Source organism: Xenopus laevis, chromosome 2L, assembly GCF_017654675.1.
Source record: "Xenopus laevis strain J_2021 chromosome 2L, Xenopus_laevis_v10.1, whole genome shotgun sequence".
In the NCBI taxonomy this organism is placed as follows: domain Eukaryota; kingdom Metazoa; phylum Chordata; class Amphibia; order Anura; family Pipidae; genus Xenopus; species Xenopus laevis.
Window position 1 is genome coordinate 56003196 of NC_054373.1, and position 27028 is coordinate 56030223.

Sequence of the window (27028 nt, forward strand, 5' to 3'; positions counted from 1 at the left end):
ATTTTTATTAATCACCATGCCAATATATGTTTGAGGTGGAGAGAAAGGGGTGATTCACCTTTATGCAAAATTTTAGTATTTTATAAAATGGCTAATTCTAAGCAGCTTTTTATTTGGCCTTCATTTTTTTTCAGAAAAAAAATCTAGTTTACTAAATAACCCCTTTATAGTCATTGCTACTTTTTATTACTCATCTTTCTATTCAGCCCCTCTGTTATTCATATTTCGGTCTCTCATTCAAATCAATACATGGTTGCTAGGGTAATTTGGATCCTAGCAACAGATTGCAGAAGCTGCAAACTAAAGAGCTGCTGAATAAAAGGCTTAATAACTCAAAAAACAAAAGTGATAAAAAATTAAAACCAGTTGCAATTTGTCTGATTATCACTTTCTACATCTTACTGTTAATTTAAAGGTGAACAACTCCTTTAATAAAGAAGACAAGTTAATAAAAGTAAGCATAATATTGTAACCCTTTCAACACCCCTTTGTCGGTGTTACACTCCACGTGTGGCGCTTACCTGATGGCACGGAACAAACCCGAGCCACTCAGGTATTGAGGTATTAGGAGAGACTGGGTACCTGGTACTTGCTAGTGCAGTGCCTCCACCTAGTGGGATCTGGGAATGCACCTACGAGTGGTCCCACTAAGAACAGAGTAATAATGCACAGTATTGTTAAACTGAACAACTCTTTATCTAAAATAAATGGCCAACTAGTACAAATAACACTCCTAACCAGGTGGGAATAGGGCCTCACTAACTAACATGCATGTTCTGACTAACTACCTAACTAACGAAGGCAAAGCCCTTTAATGTCCTTTCACAAACAGTCTCTTTATCTTCAAGTGCTTCTTTAGGGTACTGTCCCTTTAAAAAGGATAGTCACTCCAAATCCTCTTTGGATGCTTTGCAGAGTTCTCATTAGGCCCTTCCAGCACATTCAGATATACAGTGTGACTACCAGCCCCTTTGGATGCTTTCTGTCCCTCCAGGCACAGTATCTGGCTTCCCTGTGCCAGCCTCTCAGCTCTCTAGTCTCTCTCTCTCTCTCTCTCTCTCTCTCTCTCTCTCTCTCTCTCTCTCTCTCTCTCTCTCTCTCTCTCTCTCTCTCTCTCCACCATGTGGTTCTCTCTGCCAGGCTTTTCTCTTCTGCCAGCATCTGCGGCTTCCTCTTCCTCACTAGCTGCTGTGTCACTTCCTGCTGCACTGAGATCACTGAACAGCTGGTTGCTAGGTAACAGCTTACAGCACACAGACACAGGCTCTGTGCTTGATCTCTTACAGTGATAAGTGCAATGGTTTTGCACTAATTCCCTATAATATTCTTAGTGGCCTCAAGCAGTAGCACTAGTCCAGTTCATCATCAACCTATCAATATGGTTTTAAACCATACAGTATAATATGGGTATTATACAATATACAAAACAGTAAATTACAATGTACTTCTAATGAAAGCAAAGCCAAAAAAGGCATAAAATACACAGCTGATATAAAAAGGCCCAAAACAGAACCAATAAAGTAAAACATTCCTTTTCCTTTACATATTATTTCCACCTTTTTCTGAAAAAATTACATCTCATAGCTCCTATTTGGAGAGACCATTCCTGCCTACTATCTGTCCCAGCTCCTTTGTGATCTGCCAGCATCATGGTCATCACATTATTTTAGTTGTGTTGCAGGGAGAATGTTGTACTAATAGAATGGTGGGAGCTGTCACATAGCATTACGGACCGTCAATTTTCTCAGGTGATTCCATGTGGGAATGTAATTATATGACCAAATGAAAGCGACATATTCATGGCTCCAAGCTTTTCACACAAGATATTTGTATTTTCTTGAGCATTGTAATTTAATGTCTCCTGCAATTCACTTACAACATGTCTTACGTTTGCTTTAACAGGGAAAAAGAGCCATGGTAAGCTCTTATTTTACATACACAGAGGGCTACTGCTGCAGGGCTTGCTTGACTGTTCCACAATACACAAACATTGTTCTGATTGCATTGCATAATTTCAAAACTTGCTAGACAGAGGGTTGACTGAATACAGGTTATCCAGAAACCTGTTATCCATAAAGCTGCTTATTATGTGAAGACCGGCTCCCATAGAGTACATTTAATTCAAATCATTTTAAAAAATGTTCTCTATAATAATATCAATAATAAAGCAGTGTTTTGTACTTGATTCAAACTAAGGTATAATTAATCCTTATTAGAGGCAAAACCAGCCTATTTGGTTTATTAAATGTTTACATAATTTTTTAGCAGACTTAAGGTAAGGTAAGAAGATCCAAATTACAGAAAGACCTGTTATCTAGAAAACCCCAGGTCCTGAGCATTCTGGGTCCCATACCGGTATTAAACACACTTAGACATATAGGGGCAAATTCTCTAACCTACGGAGTTGCGCTAACACGCCACACTTCGCAGCACTTCGTCAGGCGAAGTTTCGCCAGTGCGCCGCTTATTCACTAACAACCAAAGTTGCGCTCAGGGAGGCGAAAGGTAGCGAAGTTGCGCTAGTGTTAATTCGTCAAGCAAAGCAAAGTTACGCTAGCGATGCCTAATTTGCATATGGCGCTAAGTTAAAGTACAATGGACCTATATGTAGCAACAAATACATTACACTACACAAGCCTGGGAAAGCTTCATAAGATAAAATAGAGTTGTTATATTGCCCTATACATGTGCCCAGTGTGTAGTTTAGGTGCCATATGTTAGGAAATGTAGCGGGGAAGGAGGGTACCCCCAAAAAAATTTACGATCTTTTTCAGCCTATCACCCTTAAAAAAGGAAAAGACACCAGTGTTTTTTGGGACTTCGAAAAAATTTTAATTTTTTTTCGAAGCAATCCCTATCTACTCTATTGCACTTCGTCTGGTCTGAGGTGGCGAAGGCAAGTCTGGCGCAAGAGGTAACGTTCAGTAAAATGCGCAAGTTAGTGAATTAGCGTAGTTATGTCCCTTCGTCATATCGCAACTTCGCCTGGCGTAAGGGTGCGATGTAGCGCTAAAATAGGTCCACTTCGATAGCGAATTTATGCCAGCACCTATTAGTAAATCGACGAAGTAACAAAATGACGTCACGCTGGCGAATTTGCGCTAGCGTTAGGCGCTTCGCACTTTAGTGAATTTGCCCCATAGCCCAAATGAGCTGCTATTGATGTTGCAGTGTGTAAATGGGTGAATAGTTTTTTAGGATTTTTTATTGAATATCTTGAAACTTTTAATAATGGCAAAGAACATTCCCTTGGCAACAAACCTAAAAACCTTGTAGTAATGCAAAGGCTGATGTTACTTTCCCTTTGACTAAGCGGCACATCCAAAATTGGTTTTTGCCTATGATTTCCCCATAGAACTTAAAATATAACCTGCAACCTAGACTATTGTTACTATTGTGGGAGGTAAAGTCAGAATGTACCTTGCAATATATTTCAGCCTATCACACAGTGTCAGTGAACCTTACGGTGGAGGATTTTCAATACACATTCAATACACATTATCTGTTGCAGTATTACATTTGCTCTTCTTAAATCTTACTGATCTTGCTACATGCTGCATTTTATGAACGATATGTATCTTTTATCCCATTCATGGATTTCATCTGAATGTCTGTGTGTTGCACTGCCATCTAATGGCCTTATTTGTAACACAAATCAATGGAAAATATTTAAATGTCATTTCAAAGCTGTAAATTCTGGGTGGAATTACTCATCCATAAATTTTCCAACATTTAGAAGAGTTTGAATGTATGAATTTTTGTTCAAAGATTTTTCAATCTCAATTGGTTTATAAAAACAAAGGTTCAAAGTTTGTTAAAGGGTCTAGCCCCTTATGCTAACCAAGCAGCAAGTAGCCCTTACTAGATATCTGATTAAAAGAAACATCTTATTGGTTGATATGCGTTGCTGCACCTGGGCAAACTGAGAGCCTTTCATTTCATTTGAAGGTTTAATAATATTATTGATACATGAGAGATACCTATAGCTCAAACAGTGCAGTTACCCATGTCATTACTAAATATTGTATATCTCCATTCATTTAATATAGGTCTTCTTAGTGACAAAAAATTTAACGGAACTCCTTTGCTTTGCGAAAATGCACAATGTTATATTCTTTACATTGTGAGCAGTGCTAAACAATCTCAAACATTCCCATTTTAAATAACGCTCGCGACGTTGAATTACATTCCCCCATAAGAGCTATAGCACATCAACCGAAATGGTTTGAATTTGCCTCTTCATAGTCTTGGTACCATGGTGATTGCTCTTAAGAGATGAGAAATGACCTCTCAGAAATCCTCACTGAATTGAATTTCCAAGCAGTTTTTACCATGGAAATCTATGAAGATCCAAATCTGAACACAAAGGATGAATCTCAGTGTTTTGCTGCACACTCAACTTAAAGCTTAGTTGTCGGATTGTAAAAGAATCAAACTCACCCCATGTGCCATAGCCTTAATTGAATCTCAATTATACTTAACAAAAGAGTTAATGTGGGCTTACCCCCGAACATTTATTAGCAATGCAACAACTGCAAAACTGACATTAACTGCAAAAATGTTAATGTCATAGGCAATGTTATAATGGGATCAACCAAGTTTATGTTCGCCCAAAACCTCAAGGTCATGGTCCTAAAAAGCTGGCCAACATGTGAGGGAATGTCTAATACAGGTATGGATCCTGTTATCCAGTATGCTCAGGACCTGGGTTTTTTTGTAATTAGTCTACTAAAAAATCATCAAACATTAGGGGGCTGATTTATAAAACTGCCAGGTCTGACGCTAAAAATCCCAAAAAGTTGCAGAAAAAAAAGAACAATGATTTTTGATCATGGTCTAATATGCAACATCACCATACCAGAGGCCACCCCTTTAGATTAAAAGAAAAGAACTTTCATTTGAAGCAACGTTCTTCACAGTCAGGACAGTGAGGTTGTGGAATGCACTGCCGGGTGATGTTGTGATGGCTGATTCAGTTAATGCCTTTAAGAATGGCTTGGATGATTTCTTGGACAGACATAATATCAAAGGCTATTGTGATACTAAACTCTATAGTTAGTATAGGTATGGGTATATAGAATTTAATTAAAAGTAGAGAGGGGTGTGTGTATGGATGTTGGGTTTTCATTTGAAGGGGTTGAACTTGATGGACTTTGTCTTTTTTCAACCCAATTTAACTATGTAACTATGTAACAAAACTGCTACAATTCTGAATCCAAATATGCATTAAAGTCAATGGGCATTTTTTCTTGTGCAGACCTTTTTGTCTTGGAGACTTTTTGTCCAAATGCCTTAAAGTCAATGGGGCAAATTCACGAAAGCGCGAAGCGCCTAACGCTAGCGTAAATTCACCAGCGTGACGTCATTTCGTAACTTTGCGGATTTACTAACGGTCGCTGGCGTAAATTCGCTAGCGAAGTGGACCTACTCTAGCGCTACTTCGCACCCTTTCGGCAGGTGAAGTTGCGCTATGGCAAAAGGACGTAACTACGCTAATTCACTAACTTGCGCATTTTACTGAACATTACCTCTTTTGCGCCAGACTTGCCTTCACCACCTTCACAAGTGCAATAGAGTAGATAGGGATTGCTTCAAAAAAAGTTGATCTTTTTTCTAAGTCCCAAAAAACGCTGGCGTCTTTTGCTTTTTTAAGGGTGATAGGCTGAAAAAGATCCTAAATTTTTTTTAGGGGCACGCTCCTTCCCCCCTATATTTCCTAACATATGGCACCGATACTATACAGTGGGCACATGTATAGGGCAAAATATCAACTCTATTTTATTTAATGAAGCTTTCCCAGCCTTGTGTAGTTTAATGTATTTGCTGCTACATATACGTCCATTGTACTTTAACTTGGCGCCGTATGCAAATTAGGCATCGCTAGCATAACTTCGCTACCGTTTGCCTCCCTGAGCGCAACTTCGGATTTTAATGAATTAGCAGCGCCCTGGCGAAACTTCGCCTGGTGAAGTGCGGCTATCGCATTTTCGCTGCTTAGTGAATTTGCCCCAATGGGTGCTTTTTTTGCTGCAACTTTTTTGTCTCAGCAACTTTTTGTGTTGCAGAGAATTTTTTCACATCAAATTTTCGTCACAGTTTCGCAAAACAATTTGCAGATGGAAATGTGAAATGTTGAATTCTCTAATCCATGTCTAGCGAAAACATGCACTCATCACTAGAGGTAGACAAATTTTCCACAAAGATGCAGCAGAGAGCTGTCAATTATATCGACAAAGCTGGAGGACTCTGGTCTGGTTGTATAGTTTTGCAGCATTACCTCCTTACTAAGTCAGTACAAATGTAGCTTTAAGGTATCTTTACTTTGTTAGAATATATATACAAACTGCTGCATGATTTTTTACAGAAGGCTTCAATCCGATCCCTTATAGGATCTGGTACTTGTGCTATCAGTTTGTTCTGCATGTGCTGCTCGCTTGTTCTTTCTCTAATGTTTTAGCTAAGAAAATAGAAACTGACAGCAAGGCTCAGCATTCTGTTATTATGTAACCAATAAGAAGACTGGGAGAAATTGTTCTTTTTATTTTGCATTATTTATGTTTGATATAAATTGCCTACAAGGCAACATGTTTTTTTAGCTTATTTTGTGTTTTCCATTTACTGTGCTTAGAATATCAATTAATCCTGTAACTTGGTGCAGTGCCTCTTACCGTGTACTGTAAAGCACTGTTACACAGTGGATGCTTTTTTTTGATATAGGAGCATGTGTCAAAGGAATGCTGAATGGAATATTTTGTATTTTTAAAGGGGTTCACTTTTAGTATGATGCAGAGAATGATATTTTGAGACGATTTGCAATTGATTTTCATTTTTTATTATTTGTGTTTTTTGCGCTATTAAACTTTCTATTCATCTGCTCTCCAGTTTGCTGTTGCTAGGGTCTAAATTACCTTAGCAACCATGCATTACTTTGAATAAAAGACTGGAATATGAATAGGAGAGGGCCTAAATATAATGATGAGTTATAGCAATAATAGTAAGTAGCAATAACAATATATTTGTAACTTTAAAGGGCATTTGTTTTAGATGGGGCCAGTGACCCTCTTTTGAACGTTAGAAAGAAGAAAAGGCAAATTGAAAAGTTGCTTAGAATTGGTCATTCTATAACATACTAAAAGTTAACTTTAAGGTGAACCACCCCATTAAAGAACATATGAAGAACTAAATAAGTTGAATTTTTTGAAAATTGTGTCCTGGGAATTTGGCATACTTTTATTTTGCTGTTCCTAGGCAATAGTAGGTTACAAAACAAGGTCTATTTATCTATATCTATCTTACTAACTTTCTTTCCCAGGTATGGGATCCATTATCCGGAAACCTTTTATCTGGAAATCTCCAAATTACAGGAAGGCCAGCTCCTATAGACTCTATCTTAAACAAATAATTCCATTTTTTTCAAAATAATTTCCTTTTTTCTGTTATAATATTACATTGTACTTGATCCAAACTAAGATTTGATTAATCCTTATTGGAGGCAAAACAAAAATGTTGGGTTTATTTAATGATTTGAAATACAGTATTTTTTAGAAGACCTATAGCATGCAGATGCAAATTATGGAAAGGACCCTTATCTGGAAAACCCCAGATCCCAAGCATTTTGGATGACAGGTCCCATACCTGTATTCATACATCTACCTCATTATCTGTGACATTACCACATAACAAATGAAAGGATTGCCATTTAAAATGTCATCTGTAAGTCTTCTGTCCATCAACAACCACAAAATAGCATGTTTATTAGGACCGTTTAAATACAAAGGTGCCTATTGACCACTGAGGTCAGGTTTGACCAAATGGGATAGATATGCTTGATGGACTTGACCTAAAGGGATAGATATGATTGATGGACTGGTATTTGTGCTCATTATTTATCAACGTATAGGGCATCCTGATATTTTCAGTTTATGTGGTCTATACAGTACGTGCACCCATCATTTCCTCCTTCCTGTCTTTATAAGAGAGTACATCTAAAATGACTATATGTTAGTTCAAGTGTATTAATAGAGAGGACACACTTGCTTCTAAATAATGAATGTCCTCCTCCTATTTTGCCTTTACAATTGATGATAACTGATGTCACCTTGCATCTCAGTTTAAGATATCATTTAAGCACAGTGGTGCAGCAGTTAGCATTGTTGCCTTGCATCTTTGGGGTGCATCTAGATTCAACTTATGCCTCCACGGGTTTCCTCTGGGTGTCCCAGTTTCCCCCTTCACTGCAACAATATAAAGGCAGCTTAAATAAGAGTCAAGAGTATGTTTATTCTCATTTCATCCATATACGTTTGTACAGTACACAGTGAAGCGAAACAACGTTCCTCTAGGACCATGGTGCTCCACAACACAACAATGATTCCTGATAACGCTGACCATAATATGTATAGATGTTAAATTGCAAGCTCTGCTAGTAAATGATATAAAAGCAAGCCAAGTACTGCATAATATGCCACACTATATACAAATAAGGGCTCTGGGTCTGAGACAGTTTAAATGGATTCATTCTACTCCTAGCTACAAACATATTTAGTTATATAATTTTATATAATTTTTCCACAAACAGGAATTTTATAGCATTCAATTATCTCTCAACTCCCTGTTCCAAATCAAAAAGAAGTAATTCCATAGCCAACTAAAATACCTATGGCCTAATTATGTTTATATTCATATTCTTTCAGACATATCTCCTTCAAAAGGCATTTAAACCGTCAAATGCAGGTATGCAGTGTTGATTTTGGAACGGAAACCTTTGAAGTAACAGAGCAGCCAACCAGCATAGGGAGGATTAAACCTGAGCTGTACAAACAAAAATCAGTAGACTCTGAAGACATAAAGAAGGATGATGCCAAGACCTGTGGTAAAATCAATTTCACCCTAAAGTATGATTATGAAAATGAGACTTTGATAGTTCGAATACTTAAAGCCTTTGATCTTCCGGCCAAGGACTTTTGTGGAAGTTCTGATCCTTATGTCAAGATTTATCTTTTGCCTGATCGGAAAAGGAAATTCCAAACTAGAGTTCACAGAAAGACACTTAACCCAACATTTGATGAATCATTTAATTTCCCTGTCCCATATGATGATCTGCCCAACAGAAAACTCCACCTCAGTGTCTTTGACTTTGATAGGTTTACAAGGCATGACATGATAGGAGAAGTTATTTTAGAAAACCTTTTTGAAGAGTCGGACCTTTCAAGGGAATCGTCCATCTGGAAGGATATTCAGTATGCAACAACGGTAAGAAGCCTTTTTCTAACTGTTATTTTGGAGAACATTTTACTTGACTGAAATGAGCTAACTCTTCTTATTTAGTGACAAAAATATGTGTTACATATAAGTTTAGGTAATACTTTCACCAAATATATATATATATTCTATTGCTTCAGAACCATCATTCTCACTGCAATTTGTTCCTAGCTGGAAGAGCTTGTTTTAATGATGAATGCATCATCAGTTTAAATGTTTACTAATATCCATGCTGTCTAACAGCTGTACTATATGAATAAGATTGAATGAAGGAGTCACTACCGTACCAAAAGCTCACTTCTGTGCTACATGTGTATGCCTGACAAGCAAGTTTAATCTCCCCTGTTTGTAGGCAATTTTTGTTTAACATGCGAATAAATTGTTATAGGTCTCTCTGCTCCAAAAAGGAGTGCATACACCTGTGCCCCCCCCATGAATACAATGTGCCTGTGAGGGGCAGGCAGAGGAGGCTCGCGAGCATGACCCTTCCCCCCAACTTCTAAACTTCTATATCATTTCCAACTTCTAAACTTCTATATCATTTAGAAGCACTGGATTTTCTATCTGGCACCAAGTGTGCTTCCTTCTGGAGTCTAGGTAAATTACCCCTCATAACTTTAGCAGTTAGGCAAGTCAGGATGCCTACATTATCCACAGTATTATAAAGAGCAAACTTTTTTTTTCTACCACTGCCCTAGAAATGCTGAAGTACTAGGAGCTAGTGCTCTGTGTATGTCCTGGTATTACACCAGTATACTCTGGTATTACAAAATGGTTTTCAGAATACATCTGGATGAGACAATGCTAAAATTCTTAGTAACAATAAAGGTATGGGTTTTATACTGTACGTTCTGTACCTGCACCATGTTGTCTTTAAAAAGGGTGTGCGCTCTTTCCTCATTTACTGCCTTTATTGTCTGGATGTGATATGTGATATCTCATGTAGCTAATAGGCCTTTTGCCCTTACATTAATGATATATTACCCTATACAGAGAGGATAATACAGTATGTCCTGCTGACCAAAATATTCAATATACAAATGTGATTCTGGAATGTGAAATTCTTCTGACTAGTATATCAGCATCTGAAATACAGTATGCAGAATAAGATTCAATATTATGAGGGTGATATTTCTGGGAGGATAACACTGCTACCTTCAGAGAACCATTAAAATGCTAAGCACAAGTTCTGTAAATGAGCTGTAAAGCACACTAGAGCAGTGATCCCCAACCAGTAGCTCTTGAGCAACATGTTGCTCTCCAACCCCTTGGATGTCACTCTCAGTGACCTTAAATCAGGTGCTTATTTTTGAATTCCAGGCTTGGAGGCAAGTTTTGGTTGTTTAAAAACCAGATGTACTGCCAAACAGAGTCTTCTGTAGGCTGTCAGTCCACATAGGGGATACCAATAGCCAATCACAGCCCTTATTGGCACCACCCAGGAACATTTTCCGTGCTTGTGTTGCTCCCCAACTCTTTTTAAATTGAATGTTTCTCACGGGTAGTGATGGGCGAATTTGTCACGATTCACCTTGAATTTCTCAAATTCCCTGTGGAAAAAAATGCAGATTTTGACGCCGGCGACAATTCGCCGGTGTCAAAATGGGCGTCATTGTCAAAGTTGAAGCCCGGGCCCATTAAAGTCAATGGGTGTCCAGTTATCAATACCGGCATCTAAATTGGCGCTGGTGTCGGAACCATCGACGACGACAAAAAAAGTTTTACGCCAGCCTCGAAATCGTGACACCGCAGAATTTTCAGCATCTATTTTGCAAATGTATTCGCCAGTGGCAAAACAGGCAAATTCACCTCTAATTCACGCCTGGTGAATAAATTCACCCATCACTACTCATGGGTAAAAAAGGTTGGGGACCCCTGCACTAGAGCTAAAAATAAGTAAACAATAAAAAAGATTGATTTACTTTTAACTAGCTTTAGTGTGAATCTGGCCGACCCTTCCCCAACCTGATAACTTAGAAAACATGTGTAGAAAAATGTTGAGTATATAATTGGATAAAACAAAAAATATGTGTTCAAGGTGCCATACTAAAACTGTTTCCAGTCATAGAGAGGGCTTGGACTCCCTTGCAGTCATTCATAAGGTATTCCCTGGATGTAGTGTCTTTATATAAGAGTATAAAAGAGATATAGAAAAAAACAACTATGCCTGAGTCTTCTGAGATCTGTTGTGTTGTTATAGGAAAACTGCTTGTGTTTCACTTTTCTGCAAGAAAAAAAATAATTTTGTTGGAAAATGAAACTCTTCAGCTACCCTTTTTATGGGCATTTTTTCACAAATTATTTTTTCAAAAGCCCCGATTCACTCATGTTTCCAAAGTAAAACTCTCAAATTTTAATAAAACCTTTCTGAAATTTATTGAAAACTTTGACTGGGTTCTTCAGAACTCTTTAGGTGATAATAGCAGATTTTCCAAAGCAGATATTTGCAATGAATCAACAGCTTGTTGTAGAATAGGCAATCATTTGGGACTAATGGCAAGTTTGTTAGAACCTATGTTCCCAGTCTTTGATATGCAAATAGAGCATGTGCTGGAAACCTGGAGCTTCTTATAATCATAAAAACTAATTTTACACCGCATGATAAATAGGCACAAATGTCTCATGTGGGATAGAGAACCAACTCTGGGTCATTACAATAATGTTGAGTAAAAATTGAATTGAAAAAAATGGCTTAAATTTCACCTAAGCAACTCCTATTTCTACATGGACTCGCAAGCTTTTAGATGGCGATGTTTTACATTTGACTTTTATGTGCTTAATAAATACCAAACATCCCAGTTTCAGTACAAAAAAATGTGAATCAGTCTAAAATTCAAATTTGAATGTTGAAAAACCGCCCCATACTGTTGGCCCCTGATACAATTGACACAATAGTATGAATGTAATTGGGGACTCAGATTTTATGTTGTAAACAATATATTTTCTCTGTGTAAAGTGCTGGGGAATATGTCCATATAAACAAAGAAAAATAATAACAATTTAGGTGAGGAATTGGAAAGGTGACCCTCCTAACCCATGATATAGAAAAGCAGCCACAACTCAAAGATATATCCTACAGGTCAACAAACAGTCACCTAAATTTACAGCCACAAGACTTGAGCAACATGGGATTACAGCACAACAGAAAATGTCAAAGGTATTAGTTTGACAACAGGAAGAGAATGCATCAGGACGAGTACTCCAGAGGGAAGGCTTGTACAGAATAAAACATTTTTGTTGCTGTTATGTAGAAGATATTTTCAGACTGACACTATAATCAATGTCAAGGAGCTTTAAAAAGAGCAGCAATCAAATCATTTTCCTGGATATGCAGTAATCTACTATCAACTGCTTTTTTAGCTCAGTGCACTTTAGTACTAGAGATAGCAAGACAAGAGGTGGGGTAGGCAGTTACTTTCAATTTCCATTCTGCACTTCCTAGATGTCATTGCACTCCCCACATTTCCCTCCCCCTCACCATCATATTGAGTAGCCTGTGCATGGGCACAGGTGCCCCATTCTGATAAATGAGATGTTGGCATGATTCAAAGCTTGCTTTCATAACAGTGTCCACAAAATGGCACCTGCCTGCTTGTTGTGAAGAGGGCCCCATATTTCTAAATTGTTTTTGGCCATGTTAGATCAGAATTCATCCCAACATACTTTATTAGTATTTTTATTTAGCATAAAACTGATTACTATTATAGTTAATTGTACCACCATGCTCTGTTTAGCAGGCCTGGATTTACAAAATGGGTACCCCTAGGCTGGCACCACTTGTCACACTCCCTCCAAGTTCCCATCCATGCAAGTCCTATCTCATTGAGTCTGGAGCACTGGGATTGACGTGCAGGAGACTTAAGGAGCTAGCAAATCCTCTGAATGACTCCAGTGCTCGGAAACCCATTCAAATGCGGCTGGGCACCATGCTGCCCCTGAAATGTTGCCGTCCTAGGTTGGGGCCTTTGTGGCCTTCCCACAAATTTTGGCCTGCTGTTTAGGCTCCATCTAAATCCTTTATAACAAGTGTTTTACTACAGACATGTCTAATGCTATCTGTTATATCAGAGTATAACTGAAAAATGACTCAGGAACAGTATTAAACTTTCAGTATTTCTCAGGAACAGTCACGCCTCGTTACACTTAAGTGTAGAGGGAAAGTTTCAATTTGCTTTGTCATGGTTGCTCTACGTGATTAGACCTGTGCCAAACTTTGCTCCTTTTTTTAAATAACCCCCATAGAAAGTTAACAAAAAATTGATAGTATCCCTGATAAAACTAGCAATGGTTTAAGGTTGCCAATTTAATATGTAGTGTTAAGGCAATCCAAGTGATGGAAGGGAGGATTTTAAAGGTCAGGGCCTACTTGGAGGTGGTTGGGGTTTTGCGAAAGATTGGGGTGTGTCTGGGTGTAACTAGGTATGGAAAAAGCTAATCACTCTGTGGCCTAAAATTGCCCTTTTTTATGTTGAGGTACATTATTACAATTCAAATTCTTCAAATCGAAGCACTGAAGCATAAAAATACACTGTTCTAAAAATGTTTCAAGGACATCATGGAATTTGCCGTCATTTTAATAAACATGCAACAAAAGATGCATAAACTTGGCTTCTGTTTACAATATAAAAATCTATCTCTGTTGTATTCAAATAAACAATAAGACTTGATCTAGTGTTTTTGATCTATTGCTAGGCTAAAAAAAAACAGCTTGATATGGTTGAGACAAATTCTTGTGATCCTGGTTAGTCACATAATCTCCTGGTATCTCAGCATGCTCAGAGCTGGGCTGCCTTGATTGCTGTAACCCCTGTAAAGCATATTTTTTAACATCGTCAGCATCCTGCAAAGATCGGAGCAGAAGTATAGTGTACAAATAAATAGAATTTCTTTTTCTCTGGTTTATGAGATTTTTTTTTTTGCTGACCTCAAGCTTTTTTGTGTTTTGCACTCATTATAGCAGTAGCAAATCAGTTATCCATAATACCAGTAGGTGGTCTGTTTGCTGAGTGTGATTGATTTATGTTTTAAGTCCATTTTTTAGCCATCAGTTCCCTTATGTGCTGGTGATTAAAAATAACAAATAGGTATGCATAAAAGGTTTATTAATACAGTACCATGATTTGAATCAAAATTAGGCACAGTTTTTGCCTTTTCAACCCAACATCTCCCTTAGAATGCCAGAATTGGTTTACTATGTAATTTAGAGATAGTTCAAATGTGTATAGTTCTTATATGGAGGGGTTAATAATTCTAGCTCACTATCTTATGGTGCTGATGATTAATAAGAAGTGAAGTTTATATTCTATTAACTGAGAGATAATATTTTCCCGAGACTTTTCAATTTATCTATAATTACATTTGGCTTGTGTAAACATATGTAAAACAGAAATAGATGGTATATGTCCAACTCTTGTGCTCTTTGAATTGATTAGAATTCTAAGGGATGTTTTATAGATGTGAAACTTGCAAACTCGCACACTCACATATAAATATATATATATATATATATATATATATATATATATATATATATATATATATATATATATATATATATATATATATATAAATATATATATCCGTACAAAATGGAGTGGAGCTCACCCTTAGTCCATGACTTAGTCCACAAATTATATAACCAACAAAAAAGTCAAGACAACTTTGTGCAAATAAAAAAGTTCTTTACCAACAGGTAACAGCAAACATGCAACGTTTCGAAGCTCCCGCTTCTTTCTCAAGCATTAATGATTGCTATGACATCACAACCTCTTTTAAAGCATAGGTAGTACACACCTCTCATCATTATGCAAATCAGTACCCTTGTGTTACAGATCAATTCACTTTAGTAAGTTAAACAGCATTTTAGATACATCAAAGCATACATCGTCTCATAAAGATTAGTTACAGGTTAAAAAACCTAACCAAATTCAATCGACATGTGAAATCCTAAATAATCTGCAAGGAATGCAGGGTTGTGTGTCCATATAACTATGTCCCAATCCCTTAACTCTCTAAATTCCGTCATAACTGACCAAAAAGTACATACTAGGTGAAAGCATATAGGTCGTACTCTTTATTCAATCCCCTCGGGTGCATAGTCTGTAACGTATGTATCCAAAATGTTTCTCTTTTCTGGAGTTGTAAATGTCTGTTGCCCCCCCCGACGTGGGGGGGCAACAGACTCTATGACAAGAAACCTGAGGGATGCAGCTGAATGTCGGGCCATCTTAAAGTGTGCAGGTACAGGTAACTTCACCACCTCCTTCCTAATCGTGGACTTATGCTGGCTAATTCTATCACGTATTGGTTGTATCGTCTCTCCAATATATGCCAACCCACATGGGCACTTGAGCATGTAAACCACATACTCAGTGTTGCATGTGTAGTGGCCTTGTATGGAAAACTTTTTCCCTGAATGTGGGTGGGTAAACGTGTCCTTGCGTATAACGCTTGAACACTGACTGCACCTACCACAATTGTGCATACCATTCCTCAGGGGTGCCAGAACTCTCTGTGGATCGTTATGTGTGGTGCCCAAATCTGCCTTCACTAATCTATCCCTCAAACTCCGAGGGCGCTTATAGGAAAGGAGTGGAGGTACCTGAAACTCAGGGACCTCGGGATATGCTTTCCTAAGTAAGGGCCAGTGTTTATGTATAATGCGATGAAACTTCCGTGCATATGGATGGTATGTATGCACGAAAGGTATACGGGCCTGTTGTTTGGGTTTCTGTGCCTTGCTCTGTATAGTAGAGACCCGATCCAATGCATTAACCCTTTCCACTTCGTGTGCAAGCATCTCCTTAGGGTATCCTCTCTGAATGAATTTAGAAGACATCTCATCCAATCGTAAAGTAAGTTTATCCTCCTCTGTAACTATTCGCTTAACTCGTAAGAGCTGTGACCTAGGAATAGAGGAAATATTAGCCCTCGGTGTGCACTGTCATAACGCAACAAATTGTTGCGATCAGTGGATTTAACATGTAGATCCGTAAATAGCGAGTTTCCTTTCCGATAGACCCTTGCGTCAAGAAACGTGACACTCTCCTCACTATATTCTAGTGTAAATTTTATACTGGGAATACATTCATCCAAATATGTTTTAAATTGCAAAAGGGACCCAACGTCGCCCCTCCACACCACCAACAGATCATCTATGTAGCGCCACCATTGTACACAATGTGTGTTAAAGAGTAAATGTGGATACACATGTTCCGTCTCAAAGCGATTCATGAAAATGTTGGCATAAGTAGGGGCGACGTTGGATCCCATAGCTGTCCCTTGTAGTTGGAGGAAAAATGTGTCCTGAAATAGGAAATAGTTATTATGTAAAATCAATGTCAGGAGTTCCATAAAGAAACTCACCTGTGTTGGATTGTATTCCGAATGTTCAAGTGTACTATATACAGCATTAATTCCCAGGGCATGGGGTATTGCCGTATACAGACTACATACATCAAACGCTGCCAGTAGTTGTCTTGACTTTTTTGTTGGTTATATAATTTGTCCACAAACTGTAGTCATGGACTAAGGGTGAGCTCCACTCCATTTTGTACGGAAGTATAATATATTTTTTGAGTGTTGAAGCGTTTACCCATGTCCCAACCCATCCCTATACCGAGCACCCAGGCGGATACCTTTGCCTATACGGAAGTGGAGGCAGCAAGTATAGCCACTTTGGCTAGGGGCTCAAGAGAATTCCTACATACTGCACATCCGGAGGCACGAAGCCGGGATTTGGAACGGATTACCAAGCAGCATTTGATGTATGTAGTCTGTATACGGCAATACCCCATGCCCTGGGAATTAATGCTGTATATAGTACACTTGAACATTCGGAATACAATCCAACACAGGTGAGTTTCTTTATGGAACTCCTGACATTGATTTTACATAATAACTATTTCCTATTTCAGGACACATTTTTCCTCCAACTACAAGGGACAGCTATGGGATCCAACGTCGCCCCTACTTATGCCAACATTTTCATGAATCGCTTTGAGACGGAACATGTGTATCCACATTTACTCTTTAACACACATTGTGTACAATGGTGGCGCTACATAGATGATCTGTTGGTGGTGTGGAGGGGCGACGTTGGGTCCCTTTTGCAATTTAAAACATATTTGGATGAATGTATTCCCAGTATAAAATTTACACTAGAATATAGTGAGGAGAGTGTCACGTTTCTTGACGCAAGGGTCTATCGGAAAGGAAACTCGCTATTTACGGATCTACATGTTAAATCCACTGATCGCAACAATTTGTTGCGTTATGACAGTGCACACCCGAGGGCTAATATTTCCTCTCTTCCTAGGTCACAGCTCTTACGAGTTAAGCGAATAGTTACAGAGGAGGATAAACTTACTTTACGATTGGATGAGATGTCTTCTAAATTTATTCAGAGAGGATACCCTAAGGAGATGCTTGCATACGAAGTGGAAAGGGTTAATGCATTGGATCGGGTCTCTACTATACAGAGCAAGGCACAGAAACCCAAACAACAGGCCCGTATACCTTTCGTGCATACATACCATCCATATGCACGGAAGTTTCATCTCATTATACATAAACACTGGCCCTTACTTAGGAAAGCATATCCCGAGGTCCCGGAGTTTCAGGTACCTCCACTCCTTTCCTATAAGCGCCCTCGGAGTTTGAGGGATAGATTAGTGAAGGCAGATTTGGGCACCACACATAACGATCCACAGAGAGTTCTGGCACCCCTGAGGAATGGTATGCACAATTGTGGTAGGTGCAGTCAGTGTTCAAGCGTTATACGCAAGGACACGTTTACCCACCCACATTCAGGGAAAAAGTTTTCCATACAAGGCCACTACACATGCAACACTGAGTATGTGGTTTACATGCTCAAGTGCCCATGTGGGTTGGCATATATTGGAGAGACGATACAACCAATACGTGATAGAATTAGCCAGCATAAGTCCACGATTAGGAAGGAGGTGGTGAAGTTACCTGTACCTGCACACTTTAAGATGGCCCGACATTCAGCTGCATCCCTCAGGTTTCTTGTCATAGAGTCTGTTGCCCCCCCACGTCGGGGGGGGCAACAGACATTTACAACTCCAGAAAAGAGAAACATTTTGGATACATACGTTACAGACTATGCACCCGAGGGGATTGAATAAAGAGTACGACCTATATGCTTTCACCTAGTATGTACTTTTTGGTCAGTTATGACGGAATTTAGAGAGTTAAGGGATTGGGACATAGTTATATGGACACACAACCCTGCATTCCTTGCAGATTATTTAGGATTTCACATGTCGATGTAATTTGGTTAGGTTTTTTAACCTGTAACTAATCTTTATGAGACGATGTATGCTTTGATGTATCTAAAATGCTGTTTAACTTACTAAAGTGAATTGATCTGTAACACAAGGGTACTGATTTGCATAATGATGAGAGGTGTGTACTACCTATGCTTTAAAAGAGGTTGTGATGTCATAGCAATCATTAATGCTTGAGAAAGAAGCGGGAGCTTCGAAATGTTGCATGTTTGCTGTTACCTGTTGGTAAAGAACTTTTTTATTTGCACAAAGTTGTCTTGACTTTTTTGTTGGTTATATATATATATATATATATATATATATATATATATATATTCATCAAAGGACTCAATTATTGTGTGTGACTTTGACTTGACTCATGAGCACAAGAAACCTTTTACGACACTATCTAAGTGGATTTAAGAAAATGATGGAGAAAAAGCCTATTGATGACAATTTGAACTCAATTATTTGTCAGACTGAATCAAAAGATCAGATGGGTATTATGGTTATGAAATCCATTTATCTGATGCAATAACTGAAGAGGAGACAGAAATACCAATTAAGTTTGGAAAAAGTCTGCAGTGTTTTAATCAGTTTGAGAAAGACAAATTATAATTACTACTCTAATACAGTGAAAGTCTATAACAAGATGCAAGGCAGAATTTTAGGTCCAGATTTTAATAGAGCACAAAAAAAGCTTGAGAAGCTGAAAAGCTTGAGCAGAAACATTTCATGTCTTCAGATGGAGAGTGCAAGTAACTGATGGGGTTCATCAAGTTTAAAGTGGAAATATATTTTAACAAACAGAGTTTATCTTCCATTTTCTAGCAAAATGTGAATACAACATTCTTATGCATTTTCAAAATTATATGTATTGCTTTGCTAATAACAACATAGACATTAGTTGCCATACATAACATTGTATTCAAAGAAATCTTCAGTTTAATCTAGGAATAGTATGCTTAATGTAGCCAGTATTGGATTGGGGTGCAGGGGCCCACCAGAAAACCTTTGACCACAGGCCCACTCTCCAAACAATTTTTCCTACATTATTTCCTTAATCACTTCTTTCTACATACCATCTATCCATTTCTTCTTTTTCTTCTCCCATAGAAATAGGGAATGGCCATAATATAGTCTTTGTTGTTCACTTAATTCAATAGTCTGCTTGAAAGATTGTGGTTTCTATGCTTTGGAAAAGGCATATCACACTGTTACATGGCAAAAGCTGCACACAGAGAAACACAAGCTTTATTTGTTTTTATTTTCAAGTTGACCAACTACATCAAAGTCATCCCTGGTCTGGCCAGTCCTACACTCACTTTCATCTGATTCATTAAGAATTCCATTGCTTCATTATACATTTTACAGATGGAGTAAGTTATACCTGCAACTCACTTGTTTTCAAGGTTAAAACACCCAAATGGTTTTTAATTTTAATAAATAAGATGAAAGTAAGTGTAAGACTGGCCAGACCAGGGATGATGTTGACGTAGTTGGACAGCTTGAATATATTGCAATATATGAAAAAAGACCTGTTTTGTTTAAAGGAGAGGGCATGTCTGAGTGGCTTAAAGCACAAAGGGAGAATTGCAATAAAACAAACTTGCGAATAAAAATTTGAATGTAATTTGCAATGTAATATTCTTCACTGGGCTTTATTGCATTGCAAATCTTAATTGCACATTGTGAACCTTTAACACCTGCTTTAAGGTGGTGTAAACTTTTGGAGTAAATATAACAACTTTTTCATTAACAAGTTTAATTACATACACTGCACACTATCACAAACTAAAGAAATTCACAATCCCTATCCTACTGTTGCGTGAGGGACAAAGTGTTTGCAAAGGCAAAATTGTTCACTGTGCGAAAATGTATTTGCATTTCGAATGAATGAATTGCGAACAATTTTTGTGTTAGCTACCAATATTACATTCCCCAAAAATATTGATAATGGGTTGAGTGCAGAGGACCTCTTGTATTTGTCTTTATACATTTTGTGCTAACAGCCTCATTGCAGCAATGGAGGAGTAGTCAGCACATCGATTCTCACTTTTATGTAGAAATGGTGCACATTTTGCAATGGCCACTTTCCATTGGCAATACTGTGTAGCAGAAACTTTTTGAACAGCACCAACAACTCTTCTTGTGGTTAAAAAGCCTTTATTAATGCTTTTGTGGGCATCACAGCAACGTTTCAGGCCATGTGGCCTTTTATCAACAGCCTCATTGCACCCCAGCCTATTGATTTAAATTTAGTGGTGAGCGAAACTTTCCCTTTATGGTTATAAATATATATATATCTATATATCTATTTCCACTTGTACAGAGCTCTGATATTTGTTTTGTTTTTGTAATATTTTGGTGCACGACGCAAGTCCCTTAGAAGCTCCAAACGTTCCTCCTCATAAAAAAAAATTGATCAGCCAGACAGCACTTGCATAGATATTTACCATCCCCATCACAAAATACACATATAGCAGCAACATTTCAAACCAAAGCTCTTTTAACTTCTTTATTCACTCCGGTTCACATACTCTGCTCTGTATAGAGCTAGCTACGGTTGATAATAGATTATTGTCTAAGGGGTAAAAAAAGCACCTTTTTACGTCACTATGGGGGTTGCCATGAACACACATGTCACTCTCACTTTTTGGCGGGCTCAGGGGGATTTAAATATGCTTGTTTGTACACAACTCTTTGTTTCCTGAAGACGGCTCAAGCTATGGAGCCGAAACGTTGATAATAGATTTTGATATCTGATTTTTCATACTAAGTCCTGGTTGATGCGTTTTTTTTGCTAGTAAACTATATATATATATATATAGTAATAAATGGACCCGCACTCCAATGTTCTTAGTGAAGAAAAGTGATGTATTTTATTCACAATGCATATCCAACGTTTCGGTCCACGCTGGGACCTTTCTCCCAGCGTGGACCGAAACGTTGGATATGCATTGTGAATAAAATACATCACTTTTCTTCACTAAGAACATTTGGAGTGCGGGTCCATTTATTACTACATATGCAAAAACTTGACCAACGCACCCATCATTCAAGAAATCCGGTAGGAGTGCGCTCACCACAATTGACTTATATATATATATATATATAATCTTCAGTATGGACCCGCACTCCAAGTAGCTCAATCAAAGTGAATTTTATTGAATCATCACTCACGTGTCCAACTTTTCGGCCCACATTTTTAAAACGAAACAAGCTAAAATGCAGCTCCTCACCTTTCTTATTGGGTGCACGTGGGCAAGGCTTAATTTACATACTAAACAAGGTAGCCCCAGCACTCTCAATATATAACCCCCTGAAAAAATATTCTTACACAACTGAACTCTAACTTTCTTAAAAAAAGACACTTTTAGTTTGTACAAAGCATGCATAAGCTGACGCGCCCCGTCAAGGCAGTGTCCATGCGTCAGTCCTATCCTAAGTGAAAAAAAGAAAGTGTTACCTTTGGGGGGAGACAGACCATACAAGCTTTTCTCTTTATTTAGTATGGTCTCTTCCAAAGGCACCATTAGGCGCCTATGTGTATATACACACACACACATCATACCTCCCAACATTTTGGAAATAAAAAGATGGGAAAAAAAAGTTGCTGCATGTAGAGGGTCAAATTTTTTTGCCACACCCATTTTTGTGACACACCCCCTAATTACCATGTTTATTTTACAAAATTTGGCAGGTGATGAAAGTTTGAACATATTTCCGTGGTTTTTTTCAGTTATTACAGTTTTGCTAATGAAGGTGAATTGCCCTTTAAGCTGTGAGTCTAACTTTTCCCAAGAGAATTATCTCAAAATCTTTACAAAAGTATCTTAGTTGTGCCTGGTGGCTGTTCTGGACTCTCTTCAAAAAAGCCAATTAAGTTAGAAACTTTGTATCTTTTTCTGGCTATTCAGTGCAGAGAAATGCCGAATTGCCAGTATTCCTTAAAGGAGAAGGAAAGCTAATGAAGCAGTTTATTGTCAATAGATTAGCCACAATAATTCAAGCTATAACACTATATTTATTCTGAAGAATGCTTTGCCATACCGGAGTAAACAGCTCTAGAAGCTCTCTGTTTGTTTAGGATAGCAGCTGCCATATTGACTTGGTGTGACATCACTTCCTGCCTGAGTCTCCACCTTCTGCCTGAGTCTCCACCTTCTGACCTGGAGGTTTAAGCTGATACAGAAACCCATGTGTACACAATAGAAGGAATGAAATGCTGTGTTTTGTTTATTTTGAGGGTTTAAAGGTGTATTTATATAGACCTTTCTGATAAAGCTTATTTAATGTTAAATTTTCCTTCTCCTTTAACATAACATTAATCCAAACACACTCCATGCATGTTCACATTATTGCCATTGCCTCTTTGATGCAATTGCAGCAGATGCAACTTAATGTAAGTTAAACAGTCAAAAAGTTTTTATGAAAATGAAATCAAGCATTCAGTCATACAGGTAAACATGAAGGAAGTCCTTACTTACCCAAGTAGGTAAAGATACTTGCTTTCTGTTTGGGTTAGTGGCATTTGTTCTTATGTAAAATGTATGTTTTTTTCAACAAGTCCAAAATATATACTTTGGTCCATAGTCTCCATCATAAACCACTGCAGGTTCATTTTATTGGCAGGGCTGTTATAGATGCTACAATCTTTCAGCTAAAGTAAGTGCTTGCTCTGTATCTAACAGAATTGTTCACTGAGCTATGACTGAACACTGCTTAAAATACCCATTTAAAACAAGTGTTTCATGTGTCTTGCTATACCAAAGCCAGTGCAAAATCCCACAGCATTCTCCCAGTCTCACTGTTCTACAGATAGTACAGTTGATTAAGAATTAATGATGCTTGTATTTTATATTTTTATCTCTGCTACTGCTTAAAGCTAATTCAGTAGCAAACTAACCTCACCACATCAAAAATGCAAACTCAATCTAAAATATATCAATTGTTGTATGTAAGTTTTACCCATTTTTGGCCACCCCCCTGGTGCCAAGGTTGTACATTATTACCGAGTCCCCTTTGCTACGTGAAAGGGTTCTGGGAATTCTTCTTCTCTGGCAGTGCCTCCACCTAATGTGATCCAGGAATACACCTGAGGATAGCCCCATTAGGAATAACATGAAACGCACACTTTATTATTATATAAAAACCACAGCTTTATATAAGGAAAGTGTAATTTAAAGGGGAATTAAAACACATTTACATCACATCAAATATAACCCACTCCCATGGGAACCTATGGCAGTCCATTTCCTGGCCCTCCATGCCAGGCAAAGTCCTGCAACTCATTTGACAGACAAAGAGTCTCAGTCCCTTTTCCCTCGTGGCATGCATCAACAGTCTGTGTCATAAACAGAAACCATCCTGGATCGTCTCTTTTTCTACCCTCACCATGGCACACCTTACCCTGGGGATTCACACAGATGGGTAGGCTCATCCAGACCTGGAGCAGGCATCCACAGCGATGAATCCATTCCATGAAGCACATGCAGCTTGCTTGATCCCCCATTCATGGCACTGTCTATAGCGCGAGCACACTGTTGCTAAATCCAAAGCAGAACTACAGCTTCCAGCACTATTCATAGCGCGAGCACAAAAGATGTCCAGCAAAACTCCAAACCGGCATGGTTGAGCTTTCCAGGCTTTTGGAGTACCCTGCATCAGCCCACAGGGCTATCAAACTCTCTTTCAGCCCCTTACATCTTTGCATGAGTTCTGTCCACCTCCTACATGAAAGTGAAAGTAGGAATCCTCCAGCAGTAATGGCTGTGAGCATATGGCAATCTCCTTTTATATAGCACAGCAGCGACACCTTGTGGCTGCTTTTGGAATCAGCCATGCTGCCCCAATCAGGAAACCCTGTATACACCATGAGGCTCCAAACGAAAAGAGGAACTTACGCCTCAGGATCCCTACATTAGTAAGTTTGGCTCTGCTGACACAACTGCATCAAGAAGTGACATGGATTAGAAAAGCATGAATCAGAGTATTAAGGGTACAGAGGATGGGACTTAGGTTTAAAACAGATTCTATTTGAACATATTACTGAAAGAGATGTTTTCGGATCCTTAACATTCACCTAGTGAATAACATAATAACTAATTTTAGATGGAACAAGAAGTTGTATTATATTGAATCAACATATCATGTTATAACTGTTTGAAGTCAGCAATAACCTAATACAGTATATGGAGACAAGAAGAAGGTAATAGAGTGTGACATGTTCTTTATTATGTCTACACACCAGAGGAATGGGGCATTGTCACAATCAGTAACGTAACTAGAGGGGGCGGGCCCTGGTGTGGGACATGCAGCTGGGCCCCCCTGCCCCCCTCCGTACGCGATCTTCCTATTGAAAACAGTGGTGCGCAAGCTGCCGGGTGCCCAGAGGGGGTGCGGGTCGTGGCCCAATTGCACCCCCTGTTCCCCCAGTAGTTCTGCCACTGGTCACAATAAAAGAAAACAAAAGTGGGCAACTAGTCCAAAGTAAGTCATTTACCTTCCACTCCGAGGTTGTGCTCCTATTCTTAACAGTATTATGTCATAGGGAAACAATTTTTTTCAAAATCCATCAGTTAACAGTGCTTCTCCAACAGGATTCTGTGCTGAAATATGTTTTTCTAAAAAGCAAACAGATTTTTTTATATTTAATTTTGAAATCTGACATAGGACATGTTGTTAGTTTCACAGGTGCCCTCAGTCATGTGACTTGCTCTGATAAACTTCAGTCACTCTTTACTGCTGCACTGCAAGTACCTTTACACCCCAGCAGCCCTTCAGCAGAACAATGGGAAGGTAACCAGATAACAGCTCTCTCACACCTGCATTGCTAAAAATGCACCCATGCCCCACCCATTGGTAGATATAAGAACAGCATATAATAGTAAATATCCAAGTCCAGCTAACCCAAGATATGACTCTTTCAGTTACATTGAGTAGGAGAACAATAGCTTATCTGAAAGCAGTACTATTTTGAAGTGCTGGCTCTTTCTGAAAACACAGAATCAGGCACAATGACACAGAATCAGGCACAATGACCAATATTACAGCTAGAAAGATATATTTGTTCATAAATAACATTTTATATGGTAAGAGTGAATTATTTGTAATATAAATAGTTTAATTTAGAATAAAAACAACACCATAAAAATCATGACAGAATGCTTCTAGGAATAAAAACCCCACCACAGCGGGGTACTGTTTGCTGAGACCTGAACCAGTCTCTTCAGACTTCTAGGCATCCATCCAGGATGAGCACAGATGAGTGCTGTACTGACACTTTTCTATAATGCTCATGCGGCCGTATAGAGTTGGGGAAAAGGATACCTGGGAGAATAAAAAAAAGATGACGGGACAGCTGGTGTGTTTTTTGAAGAAGAATAGTGACAGCCAGGGTAGCAGGTAAGTGACTAGATATAGTCACTTGCCTGTCTTAGAACAGACGGTATACAGAGCAATTGCTCACATCATTCATTGTGTAGCTCATTGAACTATTGCATTTTACAAAATATAACTGGCCTTACCAGTGTGTACATTTTAATATAAGAACCCTAAGATGAATTTGCAGCTTATTTTCCAACAGTTCTAGGTATCAGTGTCTGATGATCATTCCAGTGTTACTGCAAAACAAAACTGTAGCCTTTATGTATATGCTGAGTAATATGATGTTAGCAGTAAAGCTAGGCTGTAGGTTTACTAGATTTAGTGTCGGACTGGCCCACAGGGATACCAGGAAAACTCCCGGTGGGCCCAGGTGTCAGTGGGCCTCTTGCTTCTAGCCATTTGGCCAATTTCATGGTCATTTCCTATTTCTTATGGGATCAAAGAGGGTTAATAATACTTTAAGAATAGAGTATAGTATGTGTTATGTTTTGGGTAGCCGAGAATGAGTAGAGTATAACAGTGCTTTATTAGCAGGCTCTCATGCAGCCATTACACAACAGTAACTTTCACTTTTAAGCTGTCAGGAAGTATGCACAGTATAAGTCTGGGCACAGTGACATCTACAGGCCATTTGTATAAACACCACAGTATGTAGAGAAAAGAGACTAGGAGAATAAAGAGGTTGAGTGAGGAGAGGAGGTATAGTAGTTTGGAAAGTGGGCCCTAAGGTTTTTCTGGTGGGAATCCCAGTCCGACACTAACTAGATTCCATTCTTTTTTACTTGCTCTGGTTTATATAAGTAAATCCTGACGTTATTCTTTCCCTGCAAAATGAGAAAACTGTCTTGACCTTGCTGTATTCTTTCAGACTGGCAAGAAAAAGGAATCTGCATACTGTATGTTCTCAGACTCAATTGAACTTTTGCTGATTTATTTCATTTTAATCTTTAATCTTACAAATAAACTCATTACCCTTAGTCTTCTGAAGGTCCAAATCAAAGAATGCAATGCTTATTTAGATCTAAAGAACATATTTTCACCCCTCTCAGATTAAATGAACATTACATTTTATAGCAGTTGCCAAACGA

General features: G+C 38.4%; 1 protein-coding gene across 1 annotated transcript in view; it reads left to right on the forward strand.

Moving 5' to 3' along the window:
* The window catches only part of syt6.L (synaptotagmin 6 L homeolog), a 207393-nt gene that overhangs the window by 133036 nt on the left and 47329 nt on the right, over nt 1–27028 (forward strand). The window contains exon 3 of the mRNA XM_041581894.1: nt 8694–9252. Coding sequence (XP_041437828.1) covers nt 8694–9252 — 559 coding nt within the window. The remainder of the gene's footprint in view (nt 1–8693; nt 9253–27028) is intronic.